The sequence below is a fragment of the Dicentrarchus labrax genome, unplaced genomic scaffold, assembly GCF_905237075.1.
Source record: "Dicentrarchus labrax unplaced genomic scaffold, dlabrax2021, whole genome shotgun sequence".
NCBI lineage: Eukaryota > Metazoa > Chordata > Actinopteri > Moronidae > Dicentrarchus > Dicentrarchus labrax.
In genome coordinates this window covers 25,113,563-25,133,199 of record NW_026136718.1, presented here as the reverse complement: position 1 = coordinate 25,133,199, position 19,637 = coordinate 25,113,563, and the positions used below count along the sequence as shown (strand labels likewise).

Here is a 19,637-nt window from a genome sequence, read left to right as displayed (position 1 = left end):
TCTTCTTTCACTACAGAAACCTTGCTGAACGTTTGAGGAGAACTTTGGTAGATAGATGCTGTAATAAGACCCCCCCACTCAAGATGTTCACTGTTAAACTCAACATAAACCTCTAACAGTTGTGTGTTTCTAAGATTAAGAATTTGTTAGCCTTACCGCTAACATTTAAGGGATGTATTGGAATAACATCTCAGAGTAAAGAGAGAAATCTTGATAACCTACATAAGGTATATTAACTGTTGAATGTATGTAAAGCACCTTACATTTTAAGCAAGGCTTTAACTTCGGGAAGACATTCAGGATAAGCTAAAACAGTATCAGTAGCAAAAGTAGAAAAGAAAAATCTGTGAATAATGTTGAACCATTAAGGTAGCTAACATTAGCTAACATTAGCCATTAAAGGCTAGTAGTTAAACCAGACCAGGTGTTAGGCTGTGCCACTAAAACCACTGGGAGTATTGAATTAAGAAAGGGTGTGTTTTATTGCTTATTTTATTTTAGAAGAGGTGTGTTATTTTCTAATTTCAGTCCATCCAAAATTGTTCTTCTGAGAATGAAAATCTCCCTCGCTGTAGGCTTGAGAGGTGGTTGTAAATGTTTGTATTTGTGTCCATGGAGAATATGGAGGCTGTGGTCAGCTTAAATTCATGGTGGTCGTGAGTGATTCCAATGGTGACGACGAGGACAAAATGTATCAATGTTTCCAAAGACAATCCTACCACTCCTAGAGAAACCAAGAGAAATGCATTCACTGAAACACGTGTATGTTGTTGGATATGGCTAAATATACTCCTTCTGTGGTGTTGCCCTTTTGATTCACTCTCACCAATTCTCCCTCTTACCAACCTTGTTTCCGTTTTAACAGGCAGAAGCTGTTTGTAGCAACAAAAGCTCTAAAAACTCCCATGTCCAGCACCAAAAGTCAGCAACTAACAGACTAACCAAACAGAGCTAAAAGGAGGGGGAATAGATTTTCTAAGTGCCCAGAAATAGCACTCCATTAAATGTCGAGGGTGTAACATTTAGGAGATCTACTGGCAGAAATGGAATATGATATTCACATGTTTTCATTAGTGTATAATCATCTGAAAATAAGAACCATTGTGTTTTGGTTACCATAGAATGAGCCGTTTCTATCTACAGAGAGAGTGGGTCCACCATGTTTCTACAGTAGCCCAGAACAGACAAACCAAACACTGGCTCTTTGCGAGTTCTGCAACCACTGTAGTTTGCCCTATGGTTTGAAAGGCGAGCTGATTTAGTTGGTTGTAATATTCAACTTCACCTCTAGATGCACTAAATCCTACACACTGGTCCTTTAAATCAGCTTTATGAAAGCCACACCACTGAATGATTGTCTTTTGGAGTTTTATGTAGTTCACGCTCAAAAACATCTAGTCTAGGTGACTGTAGTAATACTCAGGATAATGAAACATTTCCTGGCTGATAGCTGAAGTTGAGCCCTTTATATTTATTGACATACATCTTTAAAGCCTATTGCCAGTAGGAGGTTTTATATTGGTTAGACATAATCGTGGCACCATTTGTGACATTATGACATTTGAGGAAAATGTCATAGATTCTAACTGTTTCTTCAGAGGGATGGGCTCCAAATCCAGAGGCCAGTCTTTTTGTTGTATTACTAATGTTCCAAGATATAACCTAAATACTCTGGATTGATTCGTCATGGTTTTCACCATGAACACATTTTTAACGCCGTTTCTATTATTCATCCAGCAAACAACTGTCCCATGACAGACAAACGTCAGTAGCATCGTGCTGTAAGCTGTTCTGTACATCCAAAGCTAATGCAGAAATACTTGGAATTTCAACCAGTCTGATCATCAATCAGTTTATCTGTAGTGTATTGTGGTTGTATGATACTGAAAGCTGTGTATTTTGCTGTATATGTAAAAGCCCAATAAGGGACTGAAAAGTAGCAGTAGGTATAAACTCTCTGAGCATCAGTTTCATTCTCTGTATTGGAACCATGTCAAATTGCATCGTCCCCATCAAATGCAATTCAGATAAATAAACAGAAGATCTCGTTTCACATGATGTCAAATTTCAGACCTGCTCAGACTCACAGTAGGGACTGTTCTGCTGACTGTGATGAAGCATAAATTCTGAGAATATGATTATGTGAGCCTTCAGTGTTAACTGACCAATGTTACTGAGTGCAGGAAAGTTGATGTAGAGTGCAAATAGAAATGCAAACCCCAGATGATGATGTTTGAAAGTTGAATATTGGACCCTATCTTGCTAATTATATTGCTTTTAGGGAAGTTTATTTTCAGTGTGTCTTTCTAGTACATTCCCAGCCTTTACATGCAAAGATTCCTCTGTTAACTGACTTAAGATGTAAATATTTTTGCCCTTGTTCTCCCTGGTGAGCTTAGGATGGCATTCCATAGATGCCACACATTTTCCTCCTGCTGCCTTTACTTGTTGTAGCTGAGTGCCACTTTTCTCAGCTCAAAAAGGCTGCAATAATAAATCTGCTAAATGCCTTTTTCAGCTGCGACACATGCAGCAACCTAGCGTATATGAGTTTACCATCATTATGGTCCCATTGTGCTCAGACAGATCCCATTTCATATATTTCATCATGCCTTTAATATCAGTTCTTGTAAGACAAGAGCCCCCGCAGAACTGAGAGCAATGGTAGGGGCTTCTGTAGGTGAAAGGTTATGATTACGTAACTCCAGGCAGTGCCAACTTTGAACAGCTTCACAGGGGGAGATTCATTCCTGGAGACTCTCAAGTGTCCTAAACACATCATCCAGCCAGAATTAAGAAAAATTCAAACCTACGTACGTGTATGCATTCCACACACATCTGGAGTCTTGCAGGAATTACTGTGATTGTTGCATTTATCACCATGATTTCACCACTTTGGCTCCCAGCAACTGTGAATGGTTCTCACTTGACCGCAGCATCAGTCATAGCGGATTAAGAACAGATGTCAATTAGGTGTTCTGATATCATTAAAAGTTTTGTTGTTTTCTTTACCATGGAGTCATGTAATGCACATTCTTTACATGCTAAATTTACACGTGTCCCTGTTTACTTACACTGCTTGTATTTATCCTGCCTCAACAGTTCTGAACACTTCTAAAGTCATGCACCATTTGTATCATAATGTGAGTAAATCAATGTGTCTGGCAGCAATAGAGGGGACAATTGGTAACAAATCATGTGTCTCCTTTTGGAGGCATTTGAGCACATTTTGCACTAAAAGCCTGTGCGAAATACTTGGAAAAATAACTGTGGAGCTCTGTGTTTTGCCTTAATTTCCATGGAGATTCCAAAACTTCCTGCCTACAGCAGTCATGGAATGTGCCCCCACCCCCGTAACTTTTCCACATAAATCAGGGCACCGTCCTCTAATTTTAGGGCTGTTACTGAGATGAAGCAAACCTCTCAGATAGCAGGCCACTTGCAGCAAATTCTTTTGGTCCATGTCAATTGCAACATTGTGTGGCCGGTAAGCCAAAGGTATGAAGGCGTTTTGCTTTAGGTGTTAACTGTGGCCGAGCAGCAGCAGCAAGGGCACCACACCTGTTCTGCCCCCGTGCTGCCCCCGCTACCACATGTCTCCCATCCGCTTCTTTATGCTGTCGCTTTATGTTGCTCCTTTGCCACAATTGACATATTTCAAGTGATAGATAGACAATGTTAAATTGTCTTTTTCTTTTAGGATAGTACTTCTTTCATTGTATTAACTGTCATTGTGTTAAATGTGTGGCTTGTTAATCAGACTTAATACTTAAAGCTGCTCTGATCAATATTTTTATATTAATGATGAATCAAAGGGGTCATTCCTAGTGATGAATAACCAGGAAATTTCACCCAACTCTGTAGTTCCCCTATTAGCTCTACAGAGTGTGTTTTGGTTCACTCTCGTCAGTGTAATTTCCAGCAGCAACAGACGGTTCTTTTCTGCAGAAAACCCCTCTGTAACACTTCCATACACTATCTACCTGGCACAAAATGGCAAACAAAGCTAATGACTAGCTGGTGAACACAGTGGGAGATTTAGATGCTTAAGAGCCAGATATTTTTCTCAGGAGCTGGTGAGCCCAGAGCTAAAGAGAGAGTGATTATTGGATATAAATCTATCAGGTAGCCAGAAACACAGTGTCTGCTAGATGTGTAATTAAGCAATTGTTTGCCATTATGCCTTTATACAGTGATAATAAAACCATCAGGCAGAGTTGTAGACTTGCAACTTGAAGCTTAGTGTCAGTATTTGAGTCTTGACTTGATTTCACTCCCTAAAGACTTGACTTGAGACTGAAGACCTGGAATAAATAACAATATCTCAAGTTTTGATGAGGTTAAATCCCAGAACTATATGTATTTAATATGTATGTAATATATAAGTATATACATATATATGTATCTCATCACAGGGTAGATTTTCCATTTACGTGAACATTGCCAGATAGTTCAGTAACACCAATGTCTATAGCAAAATGAAATGAAGTCGTCTCACATGGGTGAACCTGTGTCAATGAAAGTGAACGGTGTGCTGTGACTAGACATACAACAAAACATAACCGGCACCTCAGACATTACTGTAGAAACAAATGCAGCAGGTATGTAAGAAATAAGCAGTCAGGGATGTGATTGGATTTTCTGACCTGCACAAACCCATTGTAATTAAAGTGAATGGTGTGCAGACTTGCATATCGTACAACACTGGACTATTAGCCTTGATAAATGTCTGGAGGGATGGGACAATATACGACATTATTGTGTGTCACGATAAAAAACCCTCAAATAAATGTATGTGGTGAATTTCCATTATCGTGATAATCATGATTCTGGATAATCCTGAATATCCTCACATGGCTTGACCTGAAAAAGCTGTCAACAGATGTGTGGAAATAGTGTAGATTGCAAAATACAGAGCAGGGAGTGGAGTTGTGTATCTGTGATGTAATAAATATATGTGTTTCCAGTATGTTTTAGTGCCATTTTAAATGTATGAAGTATATTTTCATGATTAGGGTGATAAAATCGTGTTTTGCAATTATTTTGGCCAAGATAATCGTGACATGAAATTTTCATATCGTCCCATCTCCTACTCTGAGTTGTGTATGAGTGCCCTTCTAGTTATTTGTGCATTCGAATGGTATCTATATTTTTAAAAAAAAACACACAAACTATTTACACAAAGGAAGCAATATGTAATTGTCAAAAGGCATTTAATTTGATGATCAAAATTAAAAGTCTTGAAGAACTTATCTGGACTTGCAATTTGCTGATGAAGACTTTGGAGATTGCTTGAATTTGCTCTTTGCACTTGAAACTTGACAAACTATGACAGACTTGTCTTGAACGACTTGAAACTTGACTGAAACACAGCCCTGCTAACAGTTGATAGGTTTCAAGTACTTCTAGACATTGTAACCTCTAACCCTGCCTTAGACTATAACCTTTAACCTCCATCCCCATCTAATCTCAGCTCATTCCAAAGGTTTCCACCTTTAGGCCAACGATAACACTTAGGACATTGTTCTTCATGAAACATGCATGAGGCACCAGGTTCACCGCGGCTGGTTCCAGTCTCAGACTGCCAGTGGTTTCCAGTGAATTGGGCTGCACGATCCAGAAAGATGATTCACTGTGTGCATGAGTCAAAACATTCTGTGTCTGAAGCAACACAGAGAAATGTTCTGTGGAGCACGATCTCCAGGCTAAATGAAAACAATGGCACCTCAGAGTCAGCGGTTAGAGGCTGACACTGTGTAGCCAGGTGCAAGCTTACCTGTGAAAAGTCTGTTTCTTCAAGTCCAAGATGCCAGTGAGTAATTAATGTAGACGAATGAGTAAGTGTCAAATTAGTATATGACATGGCTGAGATCATACAAACAACAGGGGCTAAAGAATTCATACAAGATGAGTTTAAGGATGGATAAATTAGCATAACTGTGAGAGCCATAGGCGGCATGTTTTTCCTGAAAATCCCCTATCAGCAGACCCCATGTTAATACTTGGATGTCACACTAGTTTAGTCTCAGCTTGCCTCATTTCTTTGCTTCCTCGTAAACCTCTAAGTGACATTTCCTTATACCTCCGTACTTCTCTGTAGAAAAGTAAATTCATCAGAAGCAACATTTCATAACAACCCACATCATTTTCTTAACTAGTCAGCAATAATATCCAAAGAATTCTTGTCATAAGGGTTTTACGAGTTCTCGGTTAAAGCGACATACCAACAGGTGTACGTGAGTGAGTGAGTGAGTGAGCACAGCTGGGGAATTCACTGGTCATGCCTCAGCATGCAGGAATGTTTTATATAACCCTTTATGGCCCAAGTGTATGTAAATGAAGATGTGCCTGACTCGGCCTCTATGGAGTGAATAGTGTGCAAAGGTCAGTGATATTAAGATAATCATGAATCACTGTCACTGATGTTTTTCTTTTTTAAACCAGTGTTTACATCTCGAAAGATTTACGATACATGAAAAAACAACCATTGATGGTGCAGAATGGAAGTAAATGGATTTTTTGAAGTATTTTTCTTGATGCAATAACATAAAAATGAACAAATAAAATGTGTTATCTGTTGACATTTGTTTGTATGAATCTTTTGTCTTTAATGCCAAAGACACTTTTCTTTGATGGTCAACATATTCATTATTTTCATCCTGCACAAAAATAGTCATACATACAGTAATTTGAATAACTGAAGAATTGGTGGAACTGAAAGACATGCCATCATCTTAATATCTCTGGCTAATACCCTCAGTCCAATACAGGGAATCCCCTAAGAGGGAATTTGACAAACACAGTCACACTGCTCTGTTCCATTGTCCAGGTAAGCCATGACAGTGTGACAGTAAACCAGCATGGATAGTACCAGGACCCTGAAACTGAAGCAGCTGAATGGAATTCAGCCAGCATTCATTTTTATTATCATTATTTATCCGTGTCAAAATGTCCTTCTCTTCTTCTCAGCTCAAGAAGTCTCATACACACAAGCACTTGAGCTGTAGGTCAACGTCACAGATCCATACAGGAGACATCCTGCAGTTGACTACTGCTCTCTAGTGTTTCACTGAAGGTACTGCAGCAGCTCTGGCGCACTAGGAGGGTTCAAGTTTCGTTCACTGGCAGGAGCCAATCAGCCAGCTCCGATCCGTTTGTTAAGCGGGAGACTGCAGAGGGACCGCTGCCACCTGCAAGCCGATGGTCATGTGACAGACGGAAATAGCCGAAGACTTCAGTAAACTACTTCAGCAACATTTGGCTGAGCAACACATGCTTTAAACCCTCTATTGTGTGGAAATGTAATAACGAAACGCTGTCAAACTCACAGCCAGTGGCAGTAGTGGAAAGTACTAAGTAATTACTTAATAGCCCAATTAAGAACGACTTTACTTGAGTATTTCACGTTAGTTTATACGTTTAGGCTACTTAACTCCAGTGTCAAATATTTGTACTCCACTACGTTACATTTATCTGACAGCTATTGTAGATTACATAAATAACATGATACATATGATGCATTGTTCAAGATTAAACTACCAAAAATAGGTGTATATCGGCCAGCTACAACATTAAAATACTCCTTACATGTCATGCAGCAATAATAATAACAATATCAATAATAACAATAACAAATCGTGTAAAATATTATAACAATATGAAGAGATGTTTCTGTATTTTCATTTTAATATATATTTGTTTTACTTGTTTACACATTTGTTTAATTGTAGTATGGTTAATTTTACCTAAATAAAGGAGCAGGAAATGTCCTCCAGCACTGCATGACTGAGCAATGCTAGATTATGTGAGATGACACCGTATAATATTGTATAAAACATTGTTAGAGACTCCACAGCCTCCTGCAGCACACTAGCTGCAGTGAGCTCGGCTGCTTCCGACGACCACGTGACTGTGTGTTGCGGGTCGTAGCGCTCCCTCCCTCCCTCCCTCCCTCTCTCTCCCCCTCCCTCCCTCCCTCTCCCCCTCCCTCTCCCCCTCCCTCTCTCCCTCGCTCCCCCTCCCTGGTGCAGGTTTAGGTTGGTCAAAAGATTTCCGGAGCCCCGATTGGTCAGCCATGTGCTGGTCTCTTCTCTGATTGGTTGGATGTAACGGAGGGGGTCCGGTTCTTGCTCAGCGTTCTTCCGGCTTACATGTTGGAAAAAAGAAAAGACGAATGGAAAAATTGTAATCCACAAAACGACCATTGCCTTGTCACTCCGCGATACGGTAACCTTTGCACATATGTCGAAACGTGTCTGTTTTTGTAGCCCTACGAAGTTTACGCCGTTGTACTGTCGAGAAAGTTCAGTATTTAGCATGAAAAGCAGGCGGCAGCAGGGTTAGCCACTCTAACGTTAGCATAATGCTAGCTAAGGTAGCTGGCTAACAAGGTAGCTTTTTAGTTTTAAGGTTACCGAACCAAAACCGGGGACCGCAGTGAGCATTATCTGACCGGGCTGGTATCGCGTTTGGTCGTGTTGATGGAGGCAGTCGAAAAGTCATTGTTTTACCTGCAGGTTTTTGATATTTAATAAGCAACGATACCGTTGTTGTCGAGCAGGTTTTGTCATATGTTATTGCCCATATAACGTTAAACAGAGGTCCACAAAAAGGGTATGGTTTTGTTTTTTATATTAAAATGGATTAACGATGGTATCCGCTTTTATAAACAGCAGCTGCCTGAAGTCAGTGTAGTCGACCTGCTCCTTTGCGAGCGGGTAACCAAAATACTCCGCAGCGCTGCATTAGCCTGTTTATGTCCCCGCGCTGCCGGTTAAAGGGTTAAACTGCTAGGCTTTTATTGTTGTAGCCTCCGTACAGCTTTAGTATTGCAAACACCGTTTTAACTGACTTTAAACCTTAACGATATCTTCCGTGCGCCTGGTACTGGAATTAATGTACAATTTTGACACTATTTTAGGTCATAAATAGTAAAATGAGCTCCCAGCAATTCCCCCGACACGGACTGCCTGTTTCCAGCGGGGGAGCGCCTCAGATCTCTGCTGCTGGAAACCTGGTGTCTATCAATCAGCCGTCAAATGCATCAGGTAACTTATTGTCACTGAAATAACTCACAGGATGCTTCATATATGGCGAGGAAGATGCCTGTAGGTATATGTTTTTATTTTTCCATAGGTGATGCAGACAGCAGCCGAGATGCTGACCATGGGCAGCAGGATCATACACCTGCCGGGGGCGGGGGAACCTTGGCATTCAGAGATGACAAGCAGGAGACCATGGTGGTCAGACCTTACCCACAAGTACAGACGCACGGCCAGCCCCAAGCTGCTCCCCAAACCGTGTCCATCCAGCCCGGCACGCCTGTGACTTTACCTGCCCCCTCTGTTCACCTCCCACAAGGCCAGCCTGCCGTCCTCACTGAGGGACAGATGAAGGTGATGATTTCATCTCTAACTGTTAAAACCTTTTGAAGCTTTGTATACATATTGATGGTAAAATGTGTTGCGTCTTTATCATCTTCAGTGTAAGGTTAACCCAGTTAAATCGTACATCATTAGGTTGGAAAAGATAGAAGTTAACTGTCACTGACTAAGGTTGATTCATTCACGCAAAGTGTTAAATTATTGCTGCTTCATGTAAGATAACCTTTCTGAGGTTGAAAACAAGGCTGGACTGATTGTTGGGCTGAGTCAGGGCTAAAGAGGGGCCAGTGGTCTGTGCTGATAATCTTGAATTTTGAGAGGATTCAACATGTAAAAATGTCCCCTCTTCTTCCCATCCCATGCCCTCCAAACAGATTTGGACACGCTTTAAAGTGTGTTTAATATAACAAGCTTAGCCTGTTTGGGCTTGTTTACTGTCAGCTGGTCCAACATTGAAATCCAAGATCAAACAAGGAAGGACAATGGAACAAGTACAAATTCTCAGTTCTGTTTGAGCTGGTAGAGATTTTCCACCTTAATGTAGTTCTTGTTGATTAGTTGCATTTGGCTGGCTGAATCCTGTGGCTGAGAAGATATTTTAACAAAAGATCTTCTAAAGCCACTGCTTTTGTGTGTTGAAATCATTCAAGTTGCAATGCTCAACTTAAGTGGAGTGTTTTTAAAGATCTAATTTATGTATTGGGTGCTTAGGTTTCTCATTTTATCCTTGGATAATCAAATAGGATAGTTTTTTTTCTTCTTTGGAGTTATGAAAACACCTTCTAGTCAGTTAGTCACCAGGAACAGATTGTTCCCAGGTGCCTAAACTGGAAGGACTTTGATAGCTAATTATCTTTGCTTAAAAACCGGCTCACCAAAATACTTTACTGTCAACTTAATTAGGATACTGACCATGTGCAAACTGACCTTACATCTACTTTATGAAAATTCAAGTGTCCTGCTGCAACATCATCTTTCATATTGTAATTTGTTGGTTCCAGTAGACCGATATATATATCATTGATCCTAACATCATTCATGGCTAAAAACCAGAAATGTGTTCTTGTTTTTTTTAGGCTGTCCTGAAGTCACCAATGCCAAGTCGACTAATTGCCCCAGCACCAGCTTCCAACCAGGGTCATATCCCCATACCCCCGAAGGTGCCTGGTCACATCACTGTCACCATAGAGAGCAGTACTACAACCCCATCTATTCCTGTGGCTACTATCAGTGGTCAGCAGGTGAGTACGCTTTATGTTGGCTGTTAGTGTATGTCATTGTCTCTTGCTCATTACTAAAGACCTGAGCTTCTTTTATTGTGTTTCAGGGTCACTCCAGCAACTTACACCACTTGATGCCAGCTAACATTCAGATCATTAGGGGCAGTGCCCCTGCACTGCAGATTGGGACCCCTACAGTCCCTCCCCAGACCTTCACATCCCACTTACCCCGAGGTATGCATTATGTATTAAGAAAAGCACGCCAGGCTTAATGTTTGCTTGTCCTTGAAACAGTAGTTCTTTTACCGCTCATTTGTAGCAGTGCTTTTCTCTAGAACAGTCTTTTTTGTGCCCTGTAGGGGCTGCTGCTGCAGCAGTTATGTCCAACTCCAAAACTGTCCTACGACCAGCCACCGGAGCAAGCGCGGGCCCCGGCCAGCCCACAGTGCAGCACATAATCCATCAGACTATTCAGGTGATCTAATGTTTTTTTATTCCAAAGAAGTGTTGTGAAGTGATATTGTGTTTAGAAACATTGTGTGTAACAGTGTCAATCCCTCTGCCCACAGTCCCGCCCTGCTGTAACAACGTCTACAGCCGTGCTTCCAACTGTGGTGGCTCCCATTTCAGCAACTAGAACTCAGTCCCCAGTCATCAGCCCAACCGTCACACACTCTGCAGAGGTGGCACATGGGTAAGTATCAGGCAAAATTTATTGACTAGGACCAAGCAGGGATTCTGCATCTTTAAGTACTAGAAGTGATAATATGTCAGCTACTATTTAATTTGATGGCAAAGAGTTTTACAGCAAAGTGAAACAACGAAGTTTGCTCTAATCAGCCATGGGAACCACTCCTGATGTGACTACATCGAAACTATATTTTTCTATTATCTTTTTATGTCCTTAACAGCCATTTATGTTCTTTAATCAGGGCTCCAGAGTGCGACCAAAATGTTTAAGAGTGCGACTAATAATTTTTCTAGGTCGCACTGGTGCACCTGACGCTGCCCGGTTGAAAACATAAATTTATTTTGCATGCAAATCATCTCTCTGTGTTCTCCTGTGACTGAACTCACACACTCATGGTAGGATCATATCGTGTTCTATAAACCAATAAGAGACAGAGCTCGGGCGGGTCTTTGCCTCTGATTGGCTGTGGTCCTGTTCACCGCACTAAGTTGTGTGTGTTTAAAAATTGCCGAGCCCCGGTCCTTCGGCGACAGCATCAGACTCGGAACCAGAGGAGGAGACAAGTGAGTCTGGGATAGAGCCCGGCTCCGAGACCCAAATTAAAAAGGCCAAAATATATTCCTTCAGACAGGACTGGCTGAAACAATTTCCCTGGCTGAGGTACAACAAAGGACGTAACGCAATGCACTGCGTGTACTGTCAGGAGTGCGGTCAGAATATGGCCGGAAATAGTGCATTCGTGAGCGGGTCAACAACGTTTCATATCAAACTTTTATTTGGAAATGTTTTATTTTGCTTAGTGTTTTAGTTTGAAATTTAGTTTCAATTTCAGCTCAGTGAAGCACTTTAAACACTTTATTTTTCTTTTTATATATAATTGTGCTTCAAATAAAGACAAGCATTTCTCTACACCTTATTCTTGTTTAATAATCATTCACATTATATGAAAGTTATGGAGAGCGATAAAAAGGTGACCTTATGGCGTTAAAGGCGACGCAATGAAAAATTTGGGTGCACCTAAAAAAAATAATAAAAATAAATAAATAAATAATAGTTAGGTGCACCAGTGCAACCAATGCAAAAAGTTAGTCTGGAGCCCTGTTAATGTAGTGCTATTTGTAGTCGGATTGTGGCCTAAGGACTTTATCCAGTGCAGTGCATAGTTGTTAAAAGAATTGTCACCCCACATACAAAACCTTACTGTATCCTTCATGGGAACTCAACTGACCATCATGGATAAAACAAAGAGAACGATCATTAAAAACTGACCATTCCCTCTGGCCTTTAATCCAAGTTTGCCTGTGCCTGATTTGATGCAGTAATATTTTCTTTCAGGCGTCCAGGGCTGACTATTCACTCCCCTCAACCTGTCAGTATTCAGAGGTCTCAAACATCCCGTGACACTGCCACACGGATCACTCTGCCGTCTCACCCTGCAATTGGGACTCAAAAGCCTCAGCCTCCACACACCATGACACAGGTTACTGCTTCTTCATGACTGCCTGCAACAATATTGTATAGTCATTTCACACAGCGACTGAAATAATTGCTCTTATTTTTGTTCCCCACAGAAGCCCATCTTTAGTCCTGTGACACCAGTAGCTGCAGCAACTGTGGCACCAATTGTTGCCACTAACACTGTGCCATCAACCACCACAATAGGTATTGGCTTTTTGTATATATGTACAAGCTAGACAAAATGTTGTTTTAAAATTTAACTGGGTGGCTGTTCTTACACTAATATTGATAATCATTTCTTCTTAATGTTTAGGCAGTGTGTCACACACCCAAATGGCCAGTAACACTATCGTCACCATGACAATGGCCTCACACTCCTCTCATGCTACAGCAGTGACCACCTCTACCATCCCTGTTGGTAAGTTGGTCATTTTCTCACTTTGGTCAGGACATTGTTGTGTGCTTAATAAGCAGGCAGTGTCATTTTAATCTAAATCAATTCATAGTATGTTTTACAAAATATTTTTCTTAATCATTCCTGGTGTTGTTCACAGCTAAAGTGGTCCCTCAGCCCATCGCCCACTCTTCACCCCGCGTGCAGCCTGATTATCCTGGAGAGAGAACCAACCTCATCCCTATCCCAGGCCATCGGTCCTCTCCTAACCCTGTCACCATGGAAGCAAGAAGTGACAACAGGTGAGAAGTTCACAACATTGTGTCTGTAAGAAAGTAACTGAGGGGAATCTGCCTTCTCAACTTACGTGAATATTCACAACAGCTATCTATTTGTGTTTGTTTTACCTACCACAACACAAGTGTTATTTTCTTGCAGAAAGCTCTGTCACACTGCCTTCTAGCCCTCCATTTACATTTGCTCACAGCTTTGTTGCTTTTACCAACAAATTGGGCCACTTTGGGCAAAACAGAAACAGCAAAGTTGTACATATTAAGCAGCTGTAGTTATGTAATCAGAGGTTGGCATGTTGACCTGGAAAAAATGACTAGGCATGTTAACTTGCTGATGTTTAGCGGTATATGTTTACAGGGTTCACTGTCTTAGTTTAGCGTGTTTGCATGAGTTCACAAATTAAAGTGATGACCTGATGATGGCACTAGTTGAAAAGTCAGGGGATCACCAAAATGATTATAATGCAATCCACCCAGCAGTAGTTTGGACCAACCGACCCTAGAATTGACTAAAACAAGGGATGAGCCTTGAGATCCATATCTTGTGATTGAGGAACTTATCTTGTATTCACATTCAAGGAATAAAATGTTAATCTTGCATGTCTTCTTTTTAAGGCCTTCTGTACCTGTGCAGTTCCAGTATTTCCTGCCAGCATACTCCTCGTCGTACCCTCTGACACACACCTACACCCCTATCAGCAGCTCTGTATCTACCATCCGTCAGTATCCTGGTATGCACTGCGAATAAATGTTGTTTTATTGGCTGTTGCTACTAACTACTGTAGTAGCTGCTGTGTAATGCAACATCACTTCCCCTTTACTATTTTGCTATTGGACTGTGGGAAATTGACATGCAGATAAAACATGCTAAACTTTGTACTGTGATATGTGAAACTAAAGGGTTAAAGTGTTAACAGAATGAGGATCTCATTTTAACTTTGTTTTCCCTCTCAATAAGTTACTCCTCAAGCTCCGAGTTCAGCCCTCCCCACCCAGGCTGGAGTAGGCGTGGCAACCACTGTCCATCTAAACCACATGCAGCTGATGGCAGTGGATCGGATCGGTCTCCCATCCGCACAAATCAGCACTCAAGGGATCCAGCCGGCACCAATCACCGCGCAGGGCATTCAGCCTGCACCAATAGGAGTGCAGGGCCTGCACACGTCTGCACCAATCACCACACAAGGAATACAGCAGACACCCATAGTCACTCAGCAGCAACAGCAACAAGCACAGTCTGAAGCTAAACCTGGTAATTACTAGATCCACACTTCCTCTGTAAAAACAACATGGTGTTGTTGAGTGCTTCACTGAGTTGATGGCTAATGCATGTTTTTTTTTTTATTCAAGTTGTTTTGGCTGATGGCTTTGTAGCTAGCCCCATCAGCAGCACATTCAGCACCACCCAGCCAGTAGCCACCATGGTGCAGGCACACACCCAGGGAGGAGTAGGAGGAGCTCCCACCCTGGTCTCCTCCCCTAGACCCAGCATCCTCCGCAAGAAGCCCGCTACAGAAGGGTGAGCTCACCTGAGACCTCACGCAAGAATATTTCTGTATTCAACTGTTAGCGTTTTGCATAAGGTTTGCTTTTACGAGGCCTTTCAGTTGGATTCAGCAAACTCTCTTATCTACACAATCGCATGGTTTAACATTGGGTCAGAAATGTACTTGCCCAAAGTCAATTTTTACTTGCTATACATTCTTACTTTACAAATTGTTTTAGTTATTAGCAGTTTTCAAATAACATTAAACACGCTCTTAGCAGCCATGCAAGTAAGATGCTATTGGCTCTTGTTGCACCACTCCGGTGACGTTTTTCAGAAACTTGGTCTTGTTTTTTTACCACTTGCTTAAGGATGAGAAGAATGATCAAGCAAGTGACACAAATTCTAATTGGGTGGCTAAATGTTTCCTTCTACCTACCCAACCTCCCCCTCTTTGTGTTTCAGTTGTGTTCGTAAGAACCTGATCCCTGCCCAGCCCAGTGAACCTGGTAGTGGTAGAATTGAGAGTGGCGTGAGAGGAGCAGGATCTCCCCGACCTGCAGGGTGAGCCTCTGTCAAATTGATCGCATCACTTACACGTTTACATCCTGTCATTATGTGTTATGACACAAGTCTTTAACCTGACAATTTCAATTCCTCTCAGTGTGAAACCCAAAGCTGAGATGCACATGGCAGTGGCCCCTCCTGTCATGGCCACAGTAGAAGCACTGCCCTCTCAGGGAGGAGATCAGCAGGCTGTGTCCTCAAACGCTCAGCACCTTGCCCAAGCCATCCCCACCATGCTCGCCACACCGGGGCCCGTACCTCCTTCCCAGCCCTCCACTGTCCTGTCCGCCCTGCCAGCAGCCATGGCTGTAACTCCCCCCGTTCCTGCTTCAATGGCCAACACTGTGGCCTCCCCCACTCAGCCGGCAGCCAGCAGTACTGCCGCCTGTGCTGCCAGCTCCGCCTGCCCAGATTTGAAAATTAAGCAGGAGGTGGAGACCATGGACACCTCCCAGCCAGGTGAGGAGCAGTAATCAGTGAAATGAATGTAATGGGGAACTGATCAATGTAAGAAAACTGAAATATACACATAAGTAAACACTGGTTATCTCTTCCCTACAGATCCCAATGCAAACTTGTCATCAGCCCCCAACCTCACCACCCAGGCCTCCACCCTGAACACTCCTGCCACTGGGGATCTGATCCCAGGGGCTTCCCCGAGGAAGAAGCCCCGCAAGCAGCAGCATGTTATTTCCACAGAGGAGAGTGAGATGGTGGAAACCAACAGCACAGATGAGGAGAAGGCCCCAGGCAGGCCCATCACCGGCAGGGCTGAGAGGCGCGAATCTCCACCAAGGGAATATGTTGGTATGTAATGTAATGCATCCATTGTCGCAGTGATGATGATGATGTGTGTTATCTGCACCATCACTTGCTCAACACTCGTTTTTGTCTTGAAGATGAGGAAGGAGTGCGTTATGTACCAGTCAGGCCTCGACCCCCTGTCACTCTCCTGCGGCACTACCGAAACCCCTGGAAGGCTGCCTACCACCACTTCCAGAGGTACAGCGACATCCGGGTCAAAGGTCAGTAGCTATCTGCTCACAGGGAAAAATACCTGTACAGCTAATGAGATAGAATGACAGTGGCTTTTTCTTTCTAACAATCCTTTGCTGCTTTCAGAAGAGAAGAAGGGCAGCTTACAGGATATGGCCAACCAGAGAGGAGTGGCGTGCAGAGCACAAGGATGGAAAATTCACCTGTGTGCTGCACAGCTCAGGCAGTTGGTGAGTGCTGGCCACAGACCTGCCAAAATACGTTAGAATTAAAATGTGACAACATGACCACATTGACCGACCCAAAAAAAAAAGTGACATCCAGCTACTTTTGTACCTGAGTGAACACGGTACTCTGTCCATTCATATTCACTGGTGTCTTTCATCTTTAAATTGGACTTCTGTAAACACAGTGTGTTTTGTTTCTTGATCTATAGTCGAGTTTGGAGCATGATGTATACAGCCGCCTGTCCACCCTTCAAGAGGGCCTGATTCCTAAGAAGAGAGCAGGATCCGATGATGACCTTCACCGAATCAACGAGCTTATACAGGTAAGGTTGTTACTGCAGGCCGAGACCTTAAAATATGTATTTCCCTGCTCCGTTATTTGCAGTCATTGTTTGTCAGAGTCGTCTATATAAATTAAATTGAAGGGAGTTAGTTATTTTGTTAAAATAAGTGTTAAACAACTCTGCATGCCAACAGCCATCACTGATATAGAGGAGAGAGAACCTGTGGACTGCTGACTGCAAGAACAGACAGGAAGTTAGCCAAAATGCCTATTTCACTTACAGCACTTTTTAAAATATCTATATATAAACTATATCATAAACGTTGTTTATTGGCCCACACAAGATAAGCCTATTCTATGATGTTGATCCAACCCCATTCTTTTATAAAACAACACACATACAGAAGAGCAGCGGTCAGTCTGCTTGCTGCTGCTTACTTCTTTGTCATGTTTACAGTGGAAACAAATGAGGCAGCAATCATAAACACTCCCTGTGTGACACCCTCAGAAAATGAGAGTAAAGAGATGCATAATCTTAGCTGAGGATACCTTTCACTACGCCAAAACTACAAAACCAATTACCGAACTGTAGAGGAGCCTGATCTTGGTGTTATTTTACAACTGGCAAATAAAGTTGATACATTTTGTTTTACTGTAATTTAAGTAACTTTTGTAGCTTTGATAAGGCTTAGGGTGCCTGCTATTACATTGCCAAAGGTGCCCTGTCTCTCCAAATCTTTGTCCTTAGTTTGCTTTTATCAGCTCGAGTAATGAATGCGTTTGTCCTCAGGGTAACATGCAACGCTGTAAGCTGGTGATGGACCAGGTGACCGAGGCCAGAGACACCATGATGAAAGTGCTGGACCACAAGGAAAAAGTGCTGAAGCTGCTCAACAAGAATGGCGCCGTCAAGAAGTCCTCCAAACTGAAGCGCAAAGAACGTGCATAAGCGGGGGGCGCCTTCTCCTCTGTCGACAGTCACCCCTCTCCTCTCCACAGCGGTGAAGGAGCTGCTCAGAATTTGGTGCTATGATTTGCTGCATACAATCGCACGCACCCTCTCCCTATCTGCCTGAGAGCGGACAGAGAGAAGTGACAGGACGGCTTCAAGAAGCAGAAAAGCCCTTCAGGAATAGGTTCTCATTCAAGACCCAACGCACATATTGAGCGTGGAGCATTCTAGGTTACATTAGAGTGGCTAACTGGATGGCCCTGTCACTGAACCCTTCCTGCCCCCCCCCCTTGTTTTGTTCATTTTTGAAGAGACCATTTTTACTAACTTAATTTTTGCCTCTTCTTTTAAGACAGTGTTGGAATTGGCACATTGTGTATCTTTGATATTTGGCACTAAATGCAGGTGCAGTAAATCCATGTAAAGTGATGAAAGTGAACCACCAGAGAGTTACTGAATTAAATCAGAATCATATAAAAGGAGTCCTTTAGTGAGCTGTGTGCAGACTAATCTCAATCGTGCTCTTCTCATTAATCTGTGCCTTCATTTTGTCAGTGTACATAAATGGACAGGGACATGTGAACGCCGTTTCACATGCTGTCGAAATATTCTTAAAATATAATTCAGAGAAAAGTGTCACTTTCACTGCTTTCCCCTTTTTCTCCAAACATCCTGCACCTGGTTTTTATAGTTCAGCTAGTATGGGTACAGTTGCCTATTATCAGCCACAACTTTAGGTGTAATCTGGATGGAATACTTATGTGGTTTGAGATTAAAAAAAAAAAAAAACACTAGGAGAGAACCTAAATGTGGTGAATTGATTTAATATACAAACAATGCTCTTAAAGGATAAATACTGTCCTTAGATGGTTATCTGAAAGTGAGGACATATTGCATATGCATAATGCCAAGTTAACTTCACAATTTAAACTGCTATGAATCATCTACTTAATCCAAAGTAAATGGCCGTCGTGGTAAAAACTATTTTCATTTGGTTTCAGAAAGTAGAGTGCTTGAAAGACAGAGCGTGAGTATCTTTGTGTGATTATACTGGTGGACTGAATTCATGTAAATCACTGTAAATGTGCTTTTGGTTTTCCATTGACCTGTTTCTTTTCAAGTTTTGTACTCTATGAAACATTTTGTGCTGTGTGATGCGTGCCGCTTCATTTTGCAGAGTGTATTGATAATGACATTATGAGATGAAGTGACTCTGAAACATCCAGCTATTGTACATTGTTTTTGTCTGTGTAATTATAGTAAAGATACTTAAACAATACCAGAAACACTGTTAAGTATGTATGTTGCTGTGTTTATTACTGTGTGTTTGACTTTAATGAAAAAGTAATTGAAAAGTCTTCTACTTTTTTCACTTAAATTTCTCAGTCTAATATCTGTTTTTGAAATTGTATATTGTTAAAAAAAATGAAACCACGTTCTGGCGCCAAGCAAACTGGAATAACAGACCACACCTGAGGACAGATTGTGAGACTGTAGGGTTATTGCTACAGTATCATGGATCCGCATTGATCATCACGATTATTTTTCACTGTCATTAGAAAAGAAGAACCTACAGTACAACCCTGTTTTTATCCTCTCATAGATTACTCTGACAGAATTATTATTATTAGTCTACTCTTAGATTTAATCCTTTTGTAAGGTCATACTTCTGGAAGTCAGTGTATCT

General features: G+C 41.8%; 1 protein-coding gene across 1 annotated transcript; it reads left to right on the top strand.

Moving 5' to 3' along the window:
- The first annotated feature begins 8,099 nt into the window (after positions 1-8,099).
- sap130a (Sin3A-associated protein a) lies at positions 8,100-19,229 on the top strand. Its single transcript, XM_051376630.1, has 21 exons — positions 8,100-8,226; positions 8,921-9,047; positions 9,136-9,395; positions 10,460-10,624; positions 10,711-10,837; positions 10,963-11,078; positions 11,173-11,297; positions 12,630-12,774; positions 12,866-12,956; positions 13,066-13,170; positions 13,307-13,448; positions 14,055-14,170; positions 14,398-14,691; positions 14,790-14,958; positions 15,391-15,489; positions 15,590-15,951; positions 16,054-16,299; positions 16,392-16,517; positions 16,615-16,718; positions 16,925-17,038; positions 17,789-19,229. Exons 2-21 carry the CDS (start codon positions 8,936-8,938, stop codon positions 17,945-17,947), a joined length of 3,177 nt encoding a protein of 1,058 aa, XP_051232590.1. The 5' UTR covers positions 8,100-8,226; positions 8,921-8,935; the 3' UTR covers positions 17,948-19,229.
- Positions 19,230-19,637: the final 408 nt, after the last annotated feature.

Excerpts from the sequence above, each read along its gene's own strand:
- sap130a (XM_051376630.1), top strand. The coding sequence starts at position 8,936 with ATGAGCTCCCAGCAATTCCCCCGACACGGACTGCCTGTTTCCAGCGGG. Across the intron at positions 12,775-12,865 it reads CTCCACACACCATGACACAG|AAGCCCATCTTTAGTCCTGT; the intron begins GTTACTGCTTCT and ends TGTTCCCCACAG. Across the intron at positions 16,518-16,614 it reads CAGCGACATCCGGGTCAAAG|AAGAGAAGAAGGGCAGCTTA; the intron begins GTCAGTAGCTAT and ends TGCTGCTTTCAG.